This window comes from Mangifera indica, chromosome 3, assembly GCF_011075055.1.
Source record: "Mangifera indica cultivar Alphonso chromosome 3, CATAS_Mindica_2.1, whole genome shotgun sequence".
In the NCBI taxonomy this organism is placed as follows: domain Eukaryota; kingdom Viridiplantae; phylum Streptophyta; class Magnoliopsida; order Sapindales; family Anacardiaceae; genus Mangifera; species Mangifera indica.
The window spans coordinates 22,725,288-22,744,274 of NC_058139.1; the positions used below are offsets into that span (position 1 = coordinate 22,725,288).

The 18,987-nt window shown below is 32.2% G+C and overlaps 2 protein-coding genes across 2 annotated transcripts; one reads left to right on the plus strand and one right to left on the minus strand.

Moving 5' to 3' along the window:
* The first annotated feature begins 4,765 nt into the window (after nucleotides 1-4,765).
* LOC123210243 (serine/threonine-protein kinase RUNKEL-like) lies at nucleotides 4,766-11,885 on the plus strand. The gene is made up of 10 exons (XM_044628490.1): nucleotides 4,766-5,002; nucleotides 5,083-5,172; nucleotides 6,192-6,244; nucleotides 6,422-6,497; nucleotides 6,954-7,015; nucleotides 7,102-7,180; nucleotides 7,271-7,330; nucleotides 7,458-9,104; nucleotides 9,403-10,272; nucleotides 10,389-11,885. Exons 1-10 carry the CDS (start codon nucleotides 4,955-4,957, stop codon nucleotides 11,499-11,501), a joined length of 4,098 nt encoding a protein of 1,365 aa, XP_044484425.1. The 5' UTR covers nucleotides 4,766-4,954; the 3' UTR covers nucleotides 11,502-11,885.
* A 1,550-nt stretch (nucleotides 11,886-13,435) lies between these two features.
* On the minus strand, nucleotides 13,436-16,282 carry LOC123212561 (acyl carrier protein 1, chloroplastic-like). Its single transcript, XM_044631740.1, has 4 exons — nucleotides 16,071-16,282; nucleotides 14,976-15,077; nucleotides 14,334-14,456; nucleotides 13,436-13,740 (listed from the first exon to the last, which is right to left on the minus strand). The coding sequence occupies exons 1-4, from the start codon at nucleotides 16,140-16,142 to the stop codon at nucleotides 13,615-13,617; spliced, it is 423 nt and encodes a 140-aa protein (XP_044487675.1). The 5' UTR covers nucleotides 16,143-16,282; the 3' UTR covers nucleotides 13,436-13,614.
* Between the last annotated feature and the right edge of the window lie 2,705 nt (nucleotides 16,283-18,987).

Sequence of the window (18,987 nt, forward strand, 5' to 3'; positions counted from 1 at the left end):
AAAGAGATCGCCAGAAGAAGAGGATGCTTCGGGAGGGAGAGGTCATTGGCAATAGAGCCGAAGATGTCGTCAGAGATTTCAAAACGAAACCCTATGGTGAAATTGCCATTTTTTAAAAACTTAGACTGGGGGAAAATTTTAGTTTTTAAAATTTATGGGGGCAAAAATAGATTATATTTTAGTTTATTTTTTAATATTATAAAGAAAATGACGATTTTACCCTTACCACCGTTAATTTTAACTGTTCATGGGTAGGTGTTTGATATTTCCATAGTTAAAAGGTTGAAACTTGAAATTGCAGCATACCTTGGGTGGGAAATAGTCCTTTCGCCAATGTTTATTATCAAACTACCCCTATATTTTTTTAATCTTTTATTTACCCTTATATAATTATCTAACATTTTATTTAACACTCTTATAACAAAATACATCTATCTATTCTTAACATTTCATTTAAAACATTCTTACAATATTTACTATCAAAATACCTCTATATTTTTTTAATATTTTATTTAACCCTCTATAATTATCTAACATTTTATTTAACAACCTTATATGTTATCTTGTATCAAAATGTATTTATCTATTTTTAACATTTCATTTAAAACGTTCTTACAATATTTAATATCAAAATACACTTCATATTTTTATAACATTTTATTTATCTCTCATACTTATCTAAAATTTCATTTAATACTTTCGTATGTTCTCTTATATCAAAATAAATTTATGTATTTTTAACATGTTATTTAAATTTTTCATATATTATGTAATATCAAAATACCTCATATTTTTCCTAACATTTCATTTAACCCCCTATAATTATATAACATTTCATTTAACACCATTTTATGTTGTCTTGTATCAAAATACATCTATCCATTTTTAACTTATTATTTAAATCTTTCATATATTATGTAATATCAAAATACCTTACATATTTTTTTAATATTTTATTTTACCCTCTATATTATCTAACATTTCATTTAACACTCTTGTATGTTATCTCATATCAAAATGCATCTATATATTCTTAACATTTCATTTATAATGCTCTTACAATGTTTAATATCAAAATACCCCTCATATTTTTATAACATTTCATTTGACCTTTCATAATTATCTAATATTTCATTTAACACCCTTGTATATTGTCTTATATCAAAATATATCTATATATTATTAACATGTTATTTAAATCTTTTATATATTGTGTAATATCAAAATTGTCTCATATTTTTTTAATATTTTATTTAACCCCTATATTATTAGTTAATATTCAAATACCCTATTTACATGACATGCAAACTAGATTTAACAAATAAAATTAAGTTTTAAGTTAAGATTCGTATAAATATTTTTTTTCATGATCTAACTTTTTTCAATTCAAATTTAAAAATACAAACTTTTTCCTTTTAAACGAATCCGTACTAATTGATATTAAGTAAAAATGAGAGTGAGAGTGAGGGAGGGAGTTTATATAGATGTAGTAAAAGGTAATTTTAGTATTTAAAAAAAATTTAAGGCATTTTGGCTTAAGAATAGAAAAAATAAACAGTTTTACTTAATGGAGGGGTAAAATGGGCATTCATTATAATTTCCCATTTTAGTATAAGAAATGTGGGGTCATTCATATTTCTAGTAGACGTAATGGGGTTATTAATATTTTTAGTACATGAAATGGGGGGTTAAAAGTTTAGTATATGTAATGGGGGTTTAGTGAAATTTTCTTGAATGTAATGGGATGTTCTTGATAGTTTTAGGTCGTGCAAGGAGGAAATGCCCATTTTTTCACTATGTTAATGGCGTTTTGATACTTTTGGTATATATGCATAATGGGGGATTTCTTTGTAATTTTATTATGCACACGAGAGCTTTCGTATTTTAAACATGTGTAATAGGGCACAACCGTTTTCCACATGGGGCTCTAAAGATGCTAACAACATTGTTTAGTTGGTAGGTACAAAGGACTATTTCCCACCCAAGTTTTTATACGCTTTTACGGTTATATTTATAGAGTTTTAAAAATTAAAAATCTTATCTATAAGTTAATTAGAGTTAAATTTTTTTGTTAAAAATAGAGATAAAATCATTATTTTACTAATAATATTAAAAAATACAAAATTTATTATATTTTCTCTCATAAATTTTAAAAATTAATAATTTTACTTCTACTAAAGTTTTATAACTTTGAAAAATCATAATACCCCCTCAAACCTATGGTTTTTTTCTTTTCCCCTCTAGTCACCATATCCGATGTCAACGATCTCTCCTCTTCATCCTAAAACGTTGGTTGGCACCTCTCCCCTCCAAATTTCTTCGTCGAAGATGAAGAGGTCTTGAGATGAGAGATTTTCGTGTCTCGTTGTGTGTCAACCAAAATTTTAGGATAGAGAAGGGAGGTTGTTGGTGTCAAAGATGGTGGTCGGAGGGGTGAAGGAAAAACCTTAGATTTGGGGGGAAATTGTGACTATTCAAAGTTAAAAAAATTTAGATAGAGGTGAAATTATTATTTTTTAAAACTTATGGAGGAAATGAATGAAATTGATATTTTTTAAATATTATTAGTAAAATAATGATTTTTTTCTTATCTCTAATAAAAAATTTGAATGACAATTTATGAGTGAAACTTTAAATTTTTTAATTTTATGAAAATGATTTTGAGAAATTATCAAAATTTAGGTGAGAGTAAGTCCTCTAACCTTAACTGTTACTTAGTATGATAATATGGTTAACAATCAGAGTTGAATTCGAACAGAACTAAGTTCAAGCTCAGCTTGATTTGTTATAATTAAGCTTAAGCTCGGGCTTGTTGTAAATAAGCTGAAACTCGACTCAAGTTCGATTCGACTTGTTTCGAGTTCAAACTTCTAATTAGATCGTTATTAAAATGACGTCGTTTTGTATCAAAATTTTTAATTAGCAAACTTGATGAGCAAGCTTGAGCTCCGTTTGAGCTCGAAAATATTGATTCAAACTTATTTATAGCTAGCTCGTTTCGAGCTTATTTAAGCTGAGCTCGATTTGAATCTAATCCTATAGATAATAATTGCCTCGACCCCCCAATTCGAACTAGGTCCGCAAGTTATTCAATGCACACAGTCCACACATAACAGTCCAAGTGCATCAACATTTTTTGGTGTCTAGCCCCAATCCTTCATGTCCAGCCCACAAACTGAAGCAGAGTAGCCCCACAACCAGTCTGAGTTTCAAAGACCTTTCATTTATCCATGGAAGCCTCTAAGGGTGCATTTGGTTGGCGGTTTTTAAAATTACCTTGGTAATCTATCTTTTATTCCCTTGTTTGGTTTGTCAGTAATAAAATATTACAGTAATCTTCTATTACCAATGTTGACGTGGCAGGTAATATAGGTGGTAATCTGATTACCACCTTCACCTTAGGTATTTAAAGATTACTGGGATAATTTTGAGTTTATTATAGAAAAATTATTATGTATTAATTTTTTAAGATCAAAATAAATTTATTTTTAATTAATATGACAAATAATATAAAAAATATTTAAAAATAATTATATTCAAGGACATTTAAGTAAAATAATTTACTAGTAATCTTTTATTACTTTTAACCAAACACAATAATTATTTATACCTATCAAATTTTATTAAACATAGTAATCATTTATACCCAGTAATCTTTTAAGTAATCTATCTTCAAAGTAATATTTCTATTTTAGTAATCAAACATTACCCAAACCAAACGCCCCCTAAAAGTTATTGGCGGGCTAGGATTCTCTGGCTACACAATGCAGGTATTATACGGACTTGAGATATTTCTCATGTTAGTATTACCGATATACAGGGACTAAAATATAGATATCTCAAGCTAGAGATTTTAAGGGCTTTCGCCTCTATGAATAGTTAGAAGTGTGGAGATAAGGTGATGCAAAAGTGACTTAGCTTCGAGCTTTAATTAAATGTCCCAAAGAAGAGTTGTAGGAGAGATCGACCTATGACATAATGGATGGGAAAATGTCTCGATGGTTGGATATGACAGTAAATTTGACATATGACCATTATTATTTATTTTTAAAAAATAAATGTATTATTTTGTGATAAGATATTATTTTATTTTTAATTTAAAATTATTTAATTATATGAAGATATATTCTTTGTATGAACGCAATTTATTATTTTTTGGTTTTGTTTGACACTAGAGTTGTGGTTTTTTTTTTTTAATTAATCACTTAAAAATAACTAATTTACTAATTACCCTAGTCATGCTTTCTTTAATAAAAATTATTATTTAAAAGGAATTATAATATAATATTTATAAAAAAATTAAAATGCCTTACAATTATAAAACCCATTTTAAAATTAATTTTCTTTTGCTTAATGAATACACTATTTTTACTTTTTTTTTCTTTATTTGCATCTCCATATAATAAAAAAGCATGTATTCAAAATTATGAAAGAATGTTTTGTAACCTAAATCCAATTGGTCAGTTTAATCTAGATTTAATAATCCAATAAATTATATATTTTTTAATTTTTATTAATAAAATAATTTTTCCCGATGAATATGGATATTGTATCGGTCTTATTCAATCAGATCCGATTTATGGATACCAACCCCTTACCATGTTCGTGGTGGAAGTCACGTGACACTGCTTTATGCCGTTGCAAAAACCGTTATGTTTGGATACACGGCGAAGTTGATCTCAAACAGGTTTTCCTTATTCTTCCAGCATTTGATTTTCAATTACATTCATTTTCCCGCCTATATATTCAAGGCGTCGTCCCGTCCTCTCTCTCTCTCTCTCTCTCCAGCTGCATTCCACCAATCAATCACTAGCCGTTTCTTACTATTTTCGTGTCTCACTCCTTACTTCGAGCATAGTCTCTTCCAATTTTTTTAATTCCCAAAGTACCCCCAACTGGCATCTCTCTCTCACTGCAGAGTTTTATCGCTAAGCTAAAACCCTAGCTTGTTGAAATGAATCATTATCACATCTACGAGGCCATTGGCCGCGGCAAGCACTCGGTAACTTCTCTCAACGATTGTTCTCATCATTGTGTGATTTAGTTTGAGATTCACTTAAAATTTGCTCGGACTGTGTGTAGACTGTTTATAAAGGGAGGAAGAAGAAGACTATTGAGTATTTCGCTGTTAAGAGCGTTGATAAATCGCGGAAGAGCAAGGTTCTTCAAGAAGTAAGCTAGATTTAGCTGTTGAATTTGAAACATTATTTGCGTGATTTTATGTTATTTGTTTGAATTGGTGGTTGAACCGTGAATCTGCAAAAACTTAAGATAAGGTTAAAAGACTATTGAGTTTTTCGCCATTAAGAGCATTGATAAATCGCAGAAGAGCGAGGTTCTTCAAGAAGTTAGCCAGATTTAGTAGTTAATCTTGAAATTTTGTTTGTCTGATTTTATTTTATGTTGTGTCAGTTTGTTATAACTTATGTTTATTAGAAAATGATTATAGTAACAATTGAATATCTGATAATCAATACTTGCTTGTTTTGTTAAACTTATGGTTTTTGGGTTATGAATAAACATAATCAGTTGTGATTGTTTGACAAATAGTTTAAAAAACTGATTAATTGTGTTAAAATGTCCTCTAATACAAATTAGAAATATATAAAAAAAATCCATTAATTAAACAAAAATTATTCCTACCAGCTTTTAGATTATAACTTAAATAATATAAAAATGTGATTAAAATCCACAATTAGATTATTTACTAAAACTATCCTAAACATGTTATAATTGATTATTTAATCCATTAATACAAATAATCTAGATTAAATATGCTACACTATTCAGACACGTTACTTATATGAATTGGTGGTGGAAACATGAATATGCAAAAACTTAAGATTAAGTTAAAAGCATACAAGAATAGCGTGGTGGTTTGATTATTTTTTTGAGCTAACCTGAAGTTTTTTATTGCTAAAGTCACTTCAGCAAGTTGTGGATTTGTAAAGGTTGTAAGCTTAATTATTGGGCAGAAAGCAAGTATGACATAGCACGAGCAAAATGTGGTGTATAAAGTGATATTGGATTTTAATTGGTTATAATTATGAAATTTATGTTATGAGTAAATTAAATCCATGTCAAGAGATATAATTCTACCGAACAAATGGTTCATTTCACATTGTTTGCAAATGAAATCCAGCACAATTTGACTCACCGCTTGGACCTTTTGTTTTTTGATTTCAATGCAGGTTCGGATGCTTCACTCATTGGATCATCCAAATGTTTTAAAATTCTATTCTTGGTAAGTTTGCTAACAAGCACAGAACTAGAAAAGTCATTATAGTTGGTACAGTTGTGTTGCTTGATGTCTCATATCCAAATTTTAGTATATTGTTTTTCACTTGGAATTGTGATTGATTTTTTCTTTTTACTCAAAAGTTTTGCTTCCCTCTTACAAGTTATGTTATTTGCCAATCAGGTATGAAACATCTGCTCATTTGTGGTTAGTTCTGGAGTACTGTGTTGGAGGTGATTTAATGACCTTACTACAACAGGTATCCTTCACTTTTGTTTTCGCATACACTTTTTATGCTTTGGTTCTTTTCCTGACCACGAAGGGCATGCATATATGGACAACATCATTGATAATCCCATGGGTAGATATATATCAACGGATTTTAAGTAACAAGGACATCTACATGGATTTTTACTTCACAAATTTCCTAGAGGGGGGGGGGGGGGGGGGGGGGGGCGCGGCGTGCAGCGAATGAGAGGAAAGATTCCTTAATGTTTTCTTGGAGAACTTATACAACTGATGCTAATGCTAATAGGATATAAATTAAAAACTTCAAAGTGATTTACTGCTGCATAATTAAAGCTAGTTTGCACAGTTATGTTAAAGTATCAATTTAATGTTGTAATGAACCTTATCATAATACTAATATGGATCTTTTAGTTTATGTTATGGAAATTGAGAATTGCATTTGTAATTCTTTATAGATGAATTGCAGGATAATCAACTACCTGAAGATTCTATTCATGATCTTGCTCTAGGCCTTGTCAAAGCTTTGCTGTAAGAAATGCACATTATTTTATTATTAGTTTATTTTCGTGTAGTTGTTACATATAATATTTTCTGGTTGCGGTCACTGTTGTCAGGTTTTTACATTCAAAGGGAATCATTTACTGTGACTTGAAACCATCAAACATCCTATTAGATGAGAATGGACATACAAAGGTGATTAAGCATTTTGAATTTCTCTTATGATTTGATGTTGTGGGGATATTTGTGTATGTATCAGCAAGCTTCCTATATTTGTGAATGCAGCTATGCGATTTTGGATTGGCAAGGAAGTTGAATGAGATATCAAAAACTCCCTCTTCCATGGTATGTTATCTTACATGTTGTAATATTTACTTGTTATGCTTATGGTTTGGATGGGCATAAGCATCAAGATTTGATATTGAATTATCTTACATTTCTTCTTATTTTTGTGCTTAATGAACTTTTGTAGTTGCCTCAAGCAAAACGTGGAACACCATGTTACATGGCTCCTGAGCTCTTTGAGGATGGAGGAGTCCATTCTTATGCATCTGATCTGTGGGCCCTAGGTTGTGTACTTTATGAGTGCTATGCAGGTCGACCTCCCTTTGTGGGAAGAGAGTTCACTCATCTAGTAAGATCCATCCTTTTAGAGCCAATGCCACCTCTTCCGGGTACTCCAAGCCGACCTTTTGCCAATTTAATTAATTCTCTACTAGTAAAAGATCCATCTCAAAGAATACAGTGGCCTGATGTGTGTGGACATGTTTTCTGGAGAACTAAATTGACTCTAGTGCCTTTGCCTCCTCAACCTGCTTTTGATAGTATGATAGAATCATACATTAAACCATGCCTCTCAGAATGTAATGGTGATAGATCTTTACAAAGCAAAACCCCTCCTAAATCACGTGAAAAAGATGCAAAAGTTACTATGAAACAGGATGAGAATTCTATATTAGGATCAAATCCAGTAAGGGGTACACCAAGTGGCCGGAAGACACAAATAAAGGTATCTGGCAGAGTAGTTGAGGAGAAACAGAAAGATGCTTCCAGTGGTACCAGGCGTGTCAATCTCTTACGGTTGTCAAGGATAGCAAAAACAAACTTGAAGAGGGAGAATGAGAAAGAGAACTATAGAAGGCCCTTGCCTAATAACTCTGAAAATGATTCTGAAGTCAAAATTGAGAACACAGATATGGAACTTGATTTTGACGAAAATACTGAAGATGAGTCACATGATGAAGCGGACGTGTCTGATAATCCTACTTGTACAACTGATGACAAATCATCTATTCAAACTCCACATCATGAGAAACTGGAAGAGAGTGGCCACAACATACGTAATGTAGACACACCTTCTGTACATAATATGCCTGCCACAGATGAATCAAGGAAATCTGATCGTGAATCATCTCCAGAGCATGTTGAAGTGCCTGCTACACCACCCAGTGTCAGCCCTCAGCTCAAATTTCAGAAAATTAAAGAAGGTTCAGTGCCTGCCCATGATTCTGATTCTTCAAGAATGTCTAACAACCTTTCACAGGTACTTTGGCATCCATCAGATCTTTCAGTTCGGCCTGTAATGCCCAGCAGAAAAGCTGATAAAGTATCAGAAGTATATCCTTCACTTCCGTTTGAGGCCCTGCAAGCATCTGATTTTGTGAAGATGTCGAAGGAGCAGCTGGATGCTCTTAACAATAGGATCCTAGCCATTCTTAATGGAAATACTAGTATTGGGGAGAAACAGAATGTGATTAGATACCTTGAAGTGTTGAGCAATAATGCTGATGCAGCCAATATCTTGACCAATGGACCGATCATGCTGTTGCTTGTTAAAATGTTTCGAATGTCTAAGACATCTGCTTTGAGAGTGCAACTAGCTTCACTTATTGGCTTGCTCATTCGGCATTCTACTTTTGTTGAAGATGATTTGGCAAATTCTGGAATTTTAGTCTCACTAACTGATGGCCTGAGGGACAAGCAAGAAAAAGTGAGGAGATTTTCTATGGCTGCTTTAGGTGAGTTGCTTTTTTATATATCAACACAAAACGAGCATGCCAGAGGTAGCAATCCACCAGAATCTCCATCTAAGGATAACCGGGCAGCATCTGGCTGGCAGGTAAGCTTTGTAACTTGTTGCTAAAACATTTCTCTTTTGTGACACATCATGTGTGTTTCTATTTAACTATTCTGTGCTTTTTTGGTTCTCCATACTTCCCAAAAGTCAGAACTTGTGATTGTAACTCTTTAATTTGTTTACTCAATACGTTTTCTCCATTTTTTGTGCATCTATTGAAGTCTAAAATTGATGCTCTCGTATAACTGTTGCTTACAGGAAAACTTAGATCCTTTGAGCATTATTAACCTGCTCTTCTACTTTTCTTTTATTGGTTAACTTTCTTTTGTTGGGTAAGCAGGTTCCAAATTCGTTGATTTCGTTGGTGTCTTCAGTTTTACGTAAAGGGGAAGATGATATGACTCAACTTTACGCATTGAGAACAATTGAAAACATTTGCAGTCAAGGTGGACACTGGGTTGCTCGTTTCACTAGCCAGGATGTGATTAGTAACCTGTGTTATATATACAGAGCTGCAGGGAAACAGGAGAGCATGAGGCTAACTGCAGGGTCATGTTTAGTTCGTCTTGTGCGTTTCAATCCTCCTAGCATTCAGTCAGTTATGGAGAAACTTTCATTCAAGGACATAGCATCTGTGCTTGTTAAGGGTTCTCCACGTGAGCAGCAAATCAGTTTAAATCTTCTAATCATGGCCATGCTTGGAAGCCATCTGTTTACCAATCTTGGGAGACACCTTCTATCCTTGTTGGAGGATAAGAATCTGGTCCCTAGTCTTGTGTCTCTAATTGAACAGGGAAGTGAAGTTCTAAAGGGAAAAACACTTCTTTTTGTTTCTCTCCTCTGTAGGAATGGAAAAAGGTGGCTGCTGCACTTTTTCTGTAATGCCAGATTACTTCCATCGGTGGACAGATTGTCAAAAGAGAAGGATAGTTTTTTGCAGCAATGTCTGGATTCATTTGTACATGTTGTGACATCTATTATACCAGGTCTACTAGATACTATAACTGGAGATATTCAACAAATGATTGGAGGAAGGCGCCATGGGCAGATCTCTTCCCTTACCAGCCGAGCTGCTCCAAAAACCAGTGTTCATTTCTTTCCCGTCGTTCTTCAACTTCTTGGGAGCTCATCATTTAAGAATAGGGTGGCGAGTCCTCCAGTCCTGCGTCAGCTGGCAAATCTTATTAGAGTTGTGGAGACACCATTTCAGGTAAGTAGCCTTATTTGCTGCTTGGTCACCATAGGACTTCATCATAGAAAAGACATTTGTGTTCTTTTTTTGGTCAAGCTAAACTTTAGGAAATAAAAATCATCTTTCATTTTCAGGGGAGAGATGACTTTCAAATAACTCTTTTACGAATTCTGGAGTCCATTGCAGAGGAGTCCCCAGCAATTCTTGGGAGCCCTGACATTTTTATCCGTGAAGTTCTTCCTAGTCTGGCTGTTCTATACAAGGATAACAAGGATGGTGATGCCAGATTTTTGTGCCTGAAAATTTTATTTGATGTGATGATAATTTTTCTGAATGAACCTTTTGAGGATCAGCAGAGATTGGAAGACTTGAAGTCCATATCCAATTCACATTTTCTTCCTCTGTACCCAACCTTCATTGAAGATGAAGATCCGATACCCATGTATGCGCAAAAGCTTCTTGTGATGCTCATAGAGTTTGATTATATTAAAATTTCAGACATTCTACATCTGAAGACAGTTTCACAATGTTTCGAGTTTCTGCTTGGTGATCTATCAAGTGCAAATGTAAACAGTGTTAAATTGTGCCTGGCTCTGGCATCTGCTCCTGAAATGGAATCAAAGTTACTTTCTCAATTGAAAGTAGTTAGAAGGATTGGAAACCTTTTGGAGTTTGTATATGCAAAAGATATGGAAGACTTTCTTGAACCAACTCTTGGCCTGTGTAGAGCTTTTCTTCTACGTTCAGTAGGCTGTCGAAAAGGCATCACTAGCAAAGAACCAGCACTCTTAGGAGATTGTCTTTCTGAGTTTAGCAGTGCAATTGATCAACAGCAATGTATAAGAGACATAATGGAATTCAGTGGAAATGTTGGTGTCTTGCTGGACCTGAGTGGGTCACATGAACCAAATATTGCCGATATGGCATCTGAATGTGTTGTACTGCTGCTCAAGGCAGCTCCAAGAGAAGCCACTACAGGATTTCTCGCTAATCTTCCAAAGGTTACTGCGATCCTCGAGTCTTGGCGCGGGGACAACTCTCAATTCATTTTGCAGCGGATGCTGCATGGTCTTGGTTATTCCTGTAGGCAATATTTGTCACAAGCAATGATTTTATCCATTTCTATTCCGGAAGTATCAAGGATTGAAGCCATTACTGCTGAGCTGAAAACTTCAGGTATTCCTTCTCTAGCAAATGCTGCCTCGCTTGCAGCATCTGAATTGCAGCGGCTGCCTCGATGCATTTGAAGTCCTGGAAACGGCATGTCAGTTGCTCTTCATCTTGTTTTCAGCATTGTCTCTCGAATAATTTATGGCCTTAACTTGCAAGCACTCATAGAATTCATTCATCGGCAAGATGAAAAGCAACTTCGGTAAAATCCCGACGGGAGGTCGATAATGAGGTGTCTTTGTCTAATCTACGGACGTATAAGCAACTTTGGTGAAATCCTAAGGGGAGGTCGATAATGAGGTATGTCCTTGTCTAATCTACGTATATGTTTTGTATCATTTGTATGCTTTTACAATGAGTTGCTTTTCTTGAGACTTCGCTTAAAAGCAAAGTAGATCATCTTCTATGCAAATAATGTCATGTTATTCTTTATTGCTATAATTATAATTATTATTAGCGTATTATTGGACTAATTAGGAGTAGTAAACATGCAATTAGTTAGCAAGGTGTTGTTGATTCTCTAATCCTTACTCATAATTCCATAAATAACTTTTTTAACAAATTACGACGTATTATTATATGATAATATATTATCTTTAATTCAAAATCATTTAATCAGATGATAATACGTGTTATTGTTTGTTTCAAGTTTGCATATATTACTTGTGCACATAGTTTTATTGGAGTGTAACGCATTGATTAATCGAAAATCATGGAAAGCCAAAATGATTCCAATCATAAGGAATCCCTCTTATTTTTAAGGTAAGGTGAAGGGTAAAGGCCAAAAACAAAAGGAGAAAGATTAAAGGGTAGTTAAGGCTCTTTTAAGATCACATTCCAGGCCTTTAAGACCACGTTCAAGGATTTTTTAAAGCTCAGAAGGAATCTCAAATAACACAAAGAAAACATCAATGGCGATAAGACTTTTCTTCGCAAGCCAATGTGTCGCTTGGTTTGCATCCTTGGTAAAATATAAAATACTTGTACTCCATCTATAAAGCAAGCTTTCTTCGAATGCTAATAATAAAACTGATATTATAGCTCGTAATGGGATTCTTTAAATCAATCTCCATCCGTATATTAGGCAAACCACATGTCCACACAAAACTTAAGGCTGTACGACGGCGATGGTGCACAGCTCCTCTTCTAACGAACACTATCAGAACAAAAGTTTTCCTACCCAATCTGTCTCCTTCCCAAACATGCTAAACCTGTAATTTTTCATCATTACACTCTCTCCAAGTCCAAGCAGTAGGTGTTGCAATGATTTCTCCTTCATTGGAATGGACGAACTCCTTTTGCCCCCTCATCTTATTATTACCTTTTGTGAACTCACCTTTGTTCCCTTTAGTGTTCGATCATCATCTAAACTTACAAATAAAATTGAATTCGAATCAAATTAAACCCTAACATAAATTGTCTCAAGCTTAAACTCATTTACATTAATTAGAGATGTTATCGGAGGGTTGTCAACATGATTTATTATGTCATCGACGAGATAAGTAATTCATTGTACAAGAATTTGAGCCAAATTAACGAACTAAAATTTTAACTTAAACTCAGTTTAAATCAAACCAAACATTGAGTTGAACTAAAATGACTCGATTAAGATCCATCCCTATAATGTCACAATGTCAAATCCATACCATATGGGAAGAAACTATTGCTATTCTTAAAGGGTACGCGTGAGAAACACCATTTGAGTTGAATTAGGTTGGCAAATTGTTGAATAATAATTGCTCATCTCCAATTTTAGGCTTAGGCATCCAATGCCCTTTTTCTTAAGTAATAATAATGCATATGTCTTCGATTCAACCGGTTAGGCCGTAAATTTGTTTTAAAATTTTATTAGAATTTTAAATTTTTATTATACCAGGTTGATATTGATAATTAAAAGACCCACAAACTGAGGTCCTGAAAAAATTAGCATAATCCTATCTTTCTCTCTTTTTTTTCATTTTTATTTTTGGATAGAATAATTATTTCGAGTCAATAGTAACAAAGAGGTGAATGATCCAAAAAAAGGAACATGTTTATGATGATTCCCAGCATATTCAGTTCTAATCAAACGTAAACCACAACAGAAAAACCATAGCCAAGTTCAAACCCGACCAGATTCGAAAATATTTAGTTATAAATCAAAAGATTTCATAGAAACTGAACTAGATTTGTTGCTCTTTCCGCACCAGTTTAAGCTTTCTTCTCCAGGAGCTTCTCGATCAACTCTGCTGCATCTTGAACAGTCAATATGCCTTGGGCGCTTTCTTCTTCCACACTAATCCCAAATTCCTCTTCAAGCCCCATCACAATCTCAACCTGAAAAGGTAGGAAAGATGCATCAAGTGAATTGTTACATGCATTGTTAGAACTAGGGCTGCAATCTAGTCGAGCCAAGTAATGCATGGTCCCAGCTTGACTTGATAGCATTAAGATAGAGCTTAAGCTTGATCTTGGCAAGTTGGTAAATTTTCGGTTCGAGCTCAAGATAAAAATGGCAAACTTGAGCTCGATTCAAATAATTATATTTTAATCCCTAACTTTCGAAAATATAGTTTAAAAAATAAAACTTATATATTTATCAATTACATCTAAATTTAAAGTCAAGGTATAAGATTTTGAGAGTGTAAGTGCAAGATTTGAAACTTTTAAGATTTTATTGATATTTTACTCAAACCGAGCTGTGATCTTGCAAACTCACTGAACCTATAAACATCGATCTCGAGCTTGACTCAATGTTAATCGAGCTGAACTTACACCATTAGTAAGAACACTATGACCAATAGACAAACCAATACAATAGTGTAAATGCAAGAAGATATTTCTGGGCAAAAACAAAAAAATTACAGCAAAATCGATTTGATGCAGATTGCAGAGTTAAAATGGCTTAAAAAGAATTCATATTAAGTTACCGTGTCGAGAGAATCCGCTCCGAGGGCAGCGAACTTTGACTCTCCAGTAACTGTGGAATCCTCTGGCAATGCCAATTGCTTCTTCACAATATCACACACCTTTTTCACCGTCTCTGGCTTTGCCTGCAGCAAATATTAGAATTAGCAACAACTGTTGACAAACATGTTTTCAGAATCAATAACATTATACTGAATGAGGTGTTTTTCGCAATACGGTAAACTACATAAAGGACATCCACCTGAACAATCAAATTGTTACAAAAATCATCAAACAACTTTGTGTGTTTTTAGATCCGAACCGGACATTTCAAAGAGTCGGTCAAACCCATGATGTTGACATGACATAATTAAAATTTTAAAATAGATTTTAACCATATGACATCAGCATGACGATCAAACTATCTAAAATGATTGTTTCACCCGGTTCAAACTCATGTTAGTCGAGTCCAATGACTAAAACAGATTTTATTCATGATTTGGACCAAATTTAGCACATGTTCCTAATCAAATTGGATGATCAGGTCTGATCCTGGTTTTAAAACAGTGCATTAATCAAAATGAAGACTAAACGATTTGACGTATAACCGAGGGACAATGTTAAAGAACTGCATTAAAGTTCAAGCTTTTGATTGAAAACCCTACCACACAGGAAACCCGGAAGCGTGCTGCTGACTGCAACCTAAGAGATGAGAAGCTTTTCCCATTGATGGGAAGTGAAACTGAATTCACACTAAAGATCCTTCCCTGCTCAACCATTCAACCAAAAAAATTCAATAAACCAACAAAACATAACACAATTTAAATGAAAACAAATATCTCTATTGCAGCTATCTTGATGATTGAATCGTCATTCAAAATTTGTTCTTCTGATCCATAAATTACTTAGCATGTGCAATTTTGGAAGCTCAAAAAGCAGAACTATCAGAAGAGCAATTTCACTTTTAAGTTGACATCAGTAATAAATTAATATAACAAACAAACATGTTTATAGTATGTTATGATCCAAGTGCAAAGTATAAAACTTGGATCCTACAACACATGTACTAGGGCATGCACCATTTTGAGTGAGATAAAGTTTGTCCCGACTCAAGAGTGGAGCATGGCACAAGCGCAGGTTGATGGGCTTAATATGCCTGGTTGTTGGTTTTGTAGGCGTGTTAATGGGTAGGGAGTTGCTCTCAGGATGGGGCGTGTGTTAATGAAGTCAAGACATTATTAAAGGGAGACTAGGCCATCCATCTACAAATTGGTCGGAGCTAAAGCTGCTCTCCTAACGTGCCTATGACAAGATGAAAACAGGGTGATCCCCGAAAATGGGAGTAATGGGGGTGCCGCACGGGCAGTCTCCATCAATATGGGATGTAGCTTTTAGATGGGGTTATCATTTGGTATCATAATCACCATCATATGTCATGCACTCCTAAGATTTGCATTACAATATATAATTTAAAAAAACAATCTAATTCAAGCTTTCAATACTTCTACCATAAAACAAAGACTCAGAATTCATATTCATATCAAGATACAAACTGATCTAAGCTATGCTTTAAATTACAACCCTTGATCACCCACAACAAACACCAACAGAAAGATCAACACCCACATCAACTTTCACACTCAAACCAAAACCCAATAAAAAAGAAACAAACTTTAAAGCTCAAAGATCCAAATCATTGCAAAAAAGAAAAAAAAACCAACATTGAAACAAATAAGATGACAAAGAAGCAAAAGAACAACCTGGGTTTGCTTCAAAGCGCAAGACACAGAAGTCATGCAGAGAGAAGTGGAAGTTCCTGCAACAGAAGCCATTGAAAATGGAGAGAAGAATGAGGGAGAGCACGAGAGAAAGTTAAAGTGTTAAGATTGAAACGGTTTGGAGTTTGGGATTTGGGATTTGTGTTGTTTATTTTATAGTTGAAGGCTCGAAGGTCTTGGGGTGGTGAGTTGCCTAACTCTGCTTTGTTTTCATCGGAAAATAAACCCTGTTTGGATACTCTCCTTTTTATATTCTTCGTGTGGAAATGGAAAGTGCTGTTTGGTTATGGGGTTAATATGCGGTTGGCGGTTGGCAGAGGACAGAGGTACTTGCCTCACTTTGAAATTATCGATTTATTATTTTTGAAAATATTTTTATTATTAACTTATTTATACAAAATTAAATAAAGGCACAGAATAATTTTTTAAATAATTCATATAAATAATTTTTATTAATTTATTTATATAAATTGATGTAATAATATATAATTAAATAATAAAATTATTTAATTTAATTTTAAAATTATTTAATTATATATTATTATTTTAATTTATATAAATAAATTAAAAAAATATTTGTATATATAATCCTAAACTTTGACGTGATAAAAATTTATAATCATGTGTTATTAGATCAATTTATATAATGTAATTTTTTTAATCACTTCAAACTACTTTATTAATTTATGTGAATATATTATTATAAAATATTTGTATATATAATATTATTTTTTTGTTACTTTAAATAGCTAAATTGTAGTTACTAATCGTTTTTGTTGGAAATATTTAAACATTTCAAATTCACATTCTGTAAATATTGTAAGCATAAATTCGGCGCACCTAACTTCTATTTAGTAACAAAAGTAATTCGTATATATCATGAGGTATTGATGTAAATCATTTTCATAACTTTATTATCACGGGTACTATATTTATTTGAAAGACATTCTTGTGTGTTTTGGTTTCTGGGAGTAGGAGAAAATCTCTCCTTCTGTAAAATAAATTGAGAAGTCCCAATAATATCACTTTAAAATCATTCAATAATATGTTATTAAGCTAATTTTTTTAAATAAATTAGCAAAAATATAATTGTATATGTAGTGTTTCTTTTAAGTTGGAGTTTTATGGATTTGTATTATAACAAATTGGGAAATGATTCACACTTTCTCATCCAAAATGTGGGTTATTATACTATATTGGTGAACATAAAATTAATTTTGAAAGATATAATAATCATTTTAATTCCCTAAAATTTGAAAATAAAGAAATAAAAATCATTTTTCGCTTTCTTGTTCTTGTCTCCTTTTTTTTTTTTTCCCTTTCTTTTTCTTTCTCTTCCTCATTTAATAATATAACTAGAACCAGATCTATTATAACATAAACTCATCAAATCCATAAAAACAATATAAATATATTGTAACTTTCAAAAGACAATTTAAGTGATAAAAAAAAAGACTTTATGTATAAAAAAACAAAAATTCCAGTTTACTCTAATAATATATCAAAATCAAACTTTTGACTTACTTGATTCAGTGATTGTGAGATTGGTTACTAGATCCGAGATTTATCTTACTTAATATAATTGATTTGATACTAAAAAAACAATTTAGTTCGAATGAGATTTCTCGTTACTAATATATATATATATGTGTGTGTTCCATACACAATTCATAAGCAGAGATTTGTTAGTTATTTATATTCATAATATGAAATATATATATATATATATATAAAAGTCAAGTAATTAATTTAAGTGATTTAAAAGATAAATATTCTTCCAAGTGAAAAATGGGGCTAAAAGTGTTATGAGTGTATCTCTCAACTAATTTGGCATGCACTTGATAAAATATTATTATATATGAATTGAAAATAATATTTCCCACTTGTTTCCTTGATTTAATGATTCTTTCATTATCCATCTTTGAAAACGATAGTTTTTCACCTTCTATCGTAACCAAACATTAGGTTTAATGATTAATAAATATTTCGTAATTAAGTTTTAAGAGTTAATAAAACTAGTGAAGTATTAAAATTTTTAAAATAAAAGTTTGAGTTTAAATTTTTATTACGTTTGTGAAATATTAATTTATTTAATATAATAGTTGTAAGTCTAGTTGCTGTGTTTTAAGTTTATCCATCTAACATAAATATGGGCAGAGATCTCTAATTATAAAAAAAAATGTATTTTTATAATTTACATAATTACATATTAATAAAATAATACATACGCGAAAAGATTTATTTCCACCTAAAGTTTGGTGAAAATTTAATTCAAATTTGTTAATTTTTAAAAATTTAAATATATATTTGACAATTAGATTTTACTATTAAAAAGTGTTGTTTTAATTGTAAAATGAATAAATTAATAACTTTAATAAAAAATAAATTAATAATTTTAATAAAAAATTTGTCCCACCCAAGGGCTGCTGCCATCCCAAAAAGTTATTCTTTTGATAAAAAGATTTGAAAGTTAAACTTCTTTAAATGAAGAAACAAAGTTGGATCTATAAAGGGCTGCTGCTATCCCAAAAAGTTTTTAGCGTCCACTTTCGGTGAGTAATTAATTTGTTCTGAAAAATTATGGTGGTAGACAATTTTAATTTTAAATTTCAAAAAGTAAAGGTCGGTCCTTTGGACTGGCTCTCACTTTGAATTTCAAGCCTAAGGTCCATACAGTTATTTTGTAAAAATTAAGGGGGTAATATCACATCTATCTATTTTAAATATTTAAATAAATATATATTATTATATAATTAAATATTATTTTATTATTAATTTAAGATCATTTAATCGTATAATAATATATATAAATATATATTTGTTTACTCAAAATTGAAAGTTAAAACAATATGTACACTTTTCTAATTAATATGAATTAAGCTTTAATAAGAATTCCTCT

Excerpts from the sequence above, each read along its gene's own strand:
- LOC123212561 (XM_044631740.1), bottom strand. The coding sequence starts at position 16,142 with ATGGCTTCTGTTGCAGGAACTTCCACTTCTCTCTGCATGACTTCTGTG. Across the intron at positions 15,078-16,070 it reads GCGCTTTGAAGCAAACCCAG|GGAAGGATCTTTAGTGTGAA; the intron begins GTTGTTCTTTTG and ends ATGGTTGAGCAG. Across the intron at positions 14,457-14,975 it reads GCTTCCGGGTTTCCTGTGTG|GCAAAGCCAGAGACGGTGAA; the intron begins GTAGGGTTTTCA and ends TATTTGCTGCAG.
- LOC123210243 (XM_044628490.1), top strand. The coding sequence starts at position 4,955 with ATGAATCATTATCACATCTACGAGGCCATTGGCCGCGGCAAGCACTCG. Across the intron at positions 5,003-5,082 it reads TTGGCCGCGGCAAGCACTCG|ACTGTTTATAAAGGGAGGAA; the intron begins GTAACTTCTCTC and ends GACTGTGTGTAG. Across the intron at positions 9,105-9,402 it reads GGGCAGCATCTGGCTGGCAG|GTTCCAAATTCGTTGATTTC; the intron begins GTAAGCTTTGTA and ends TTGGGTAAGCAG.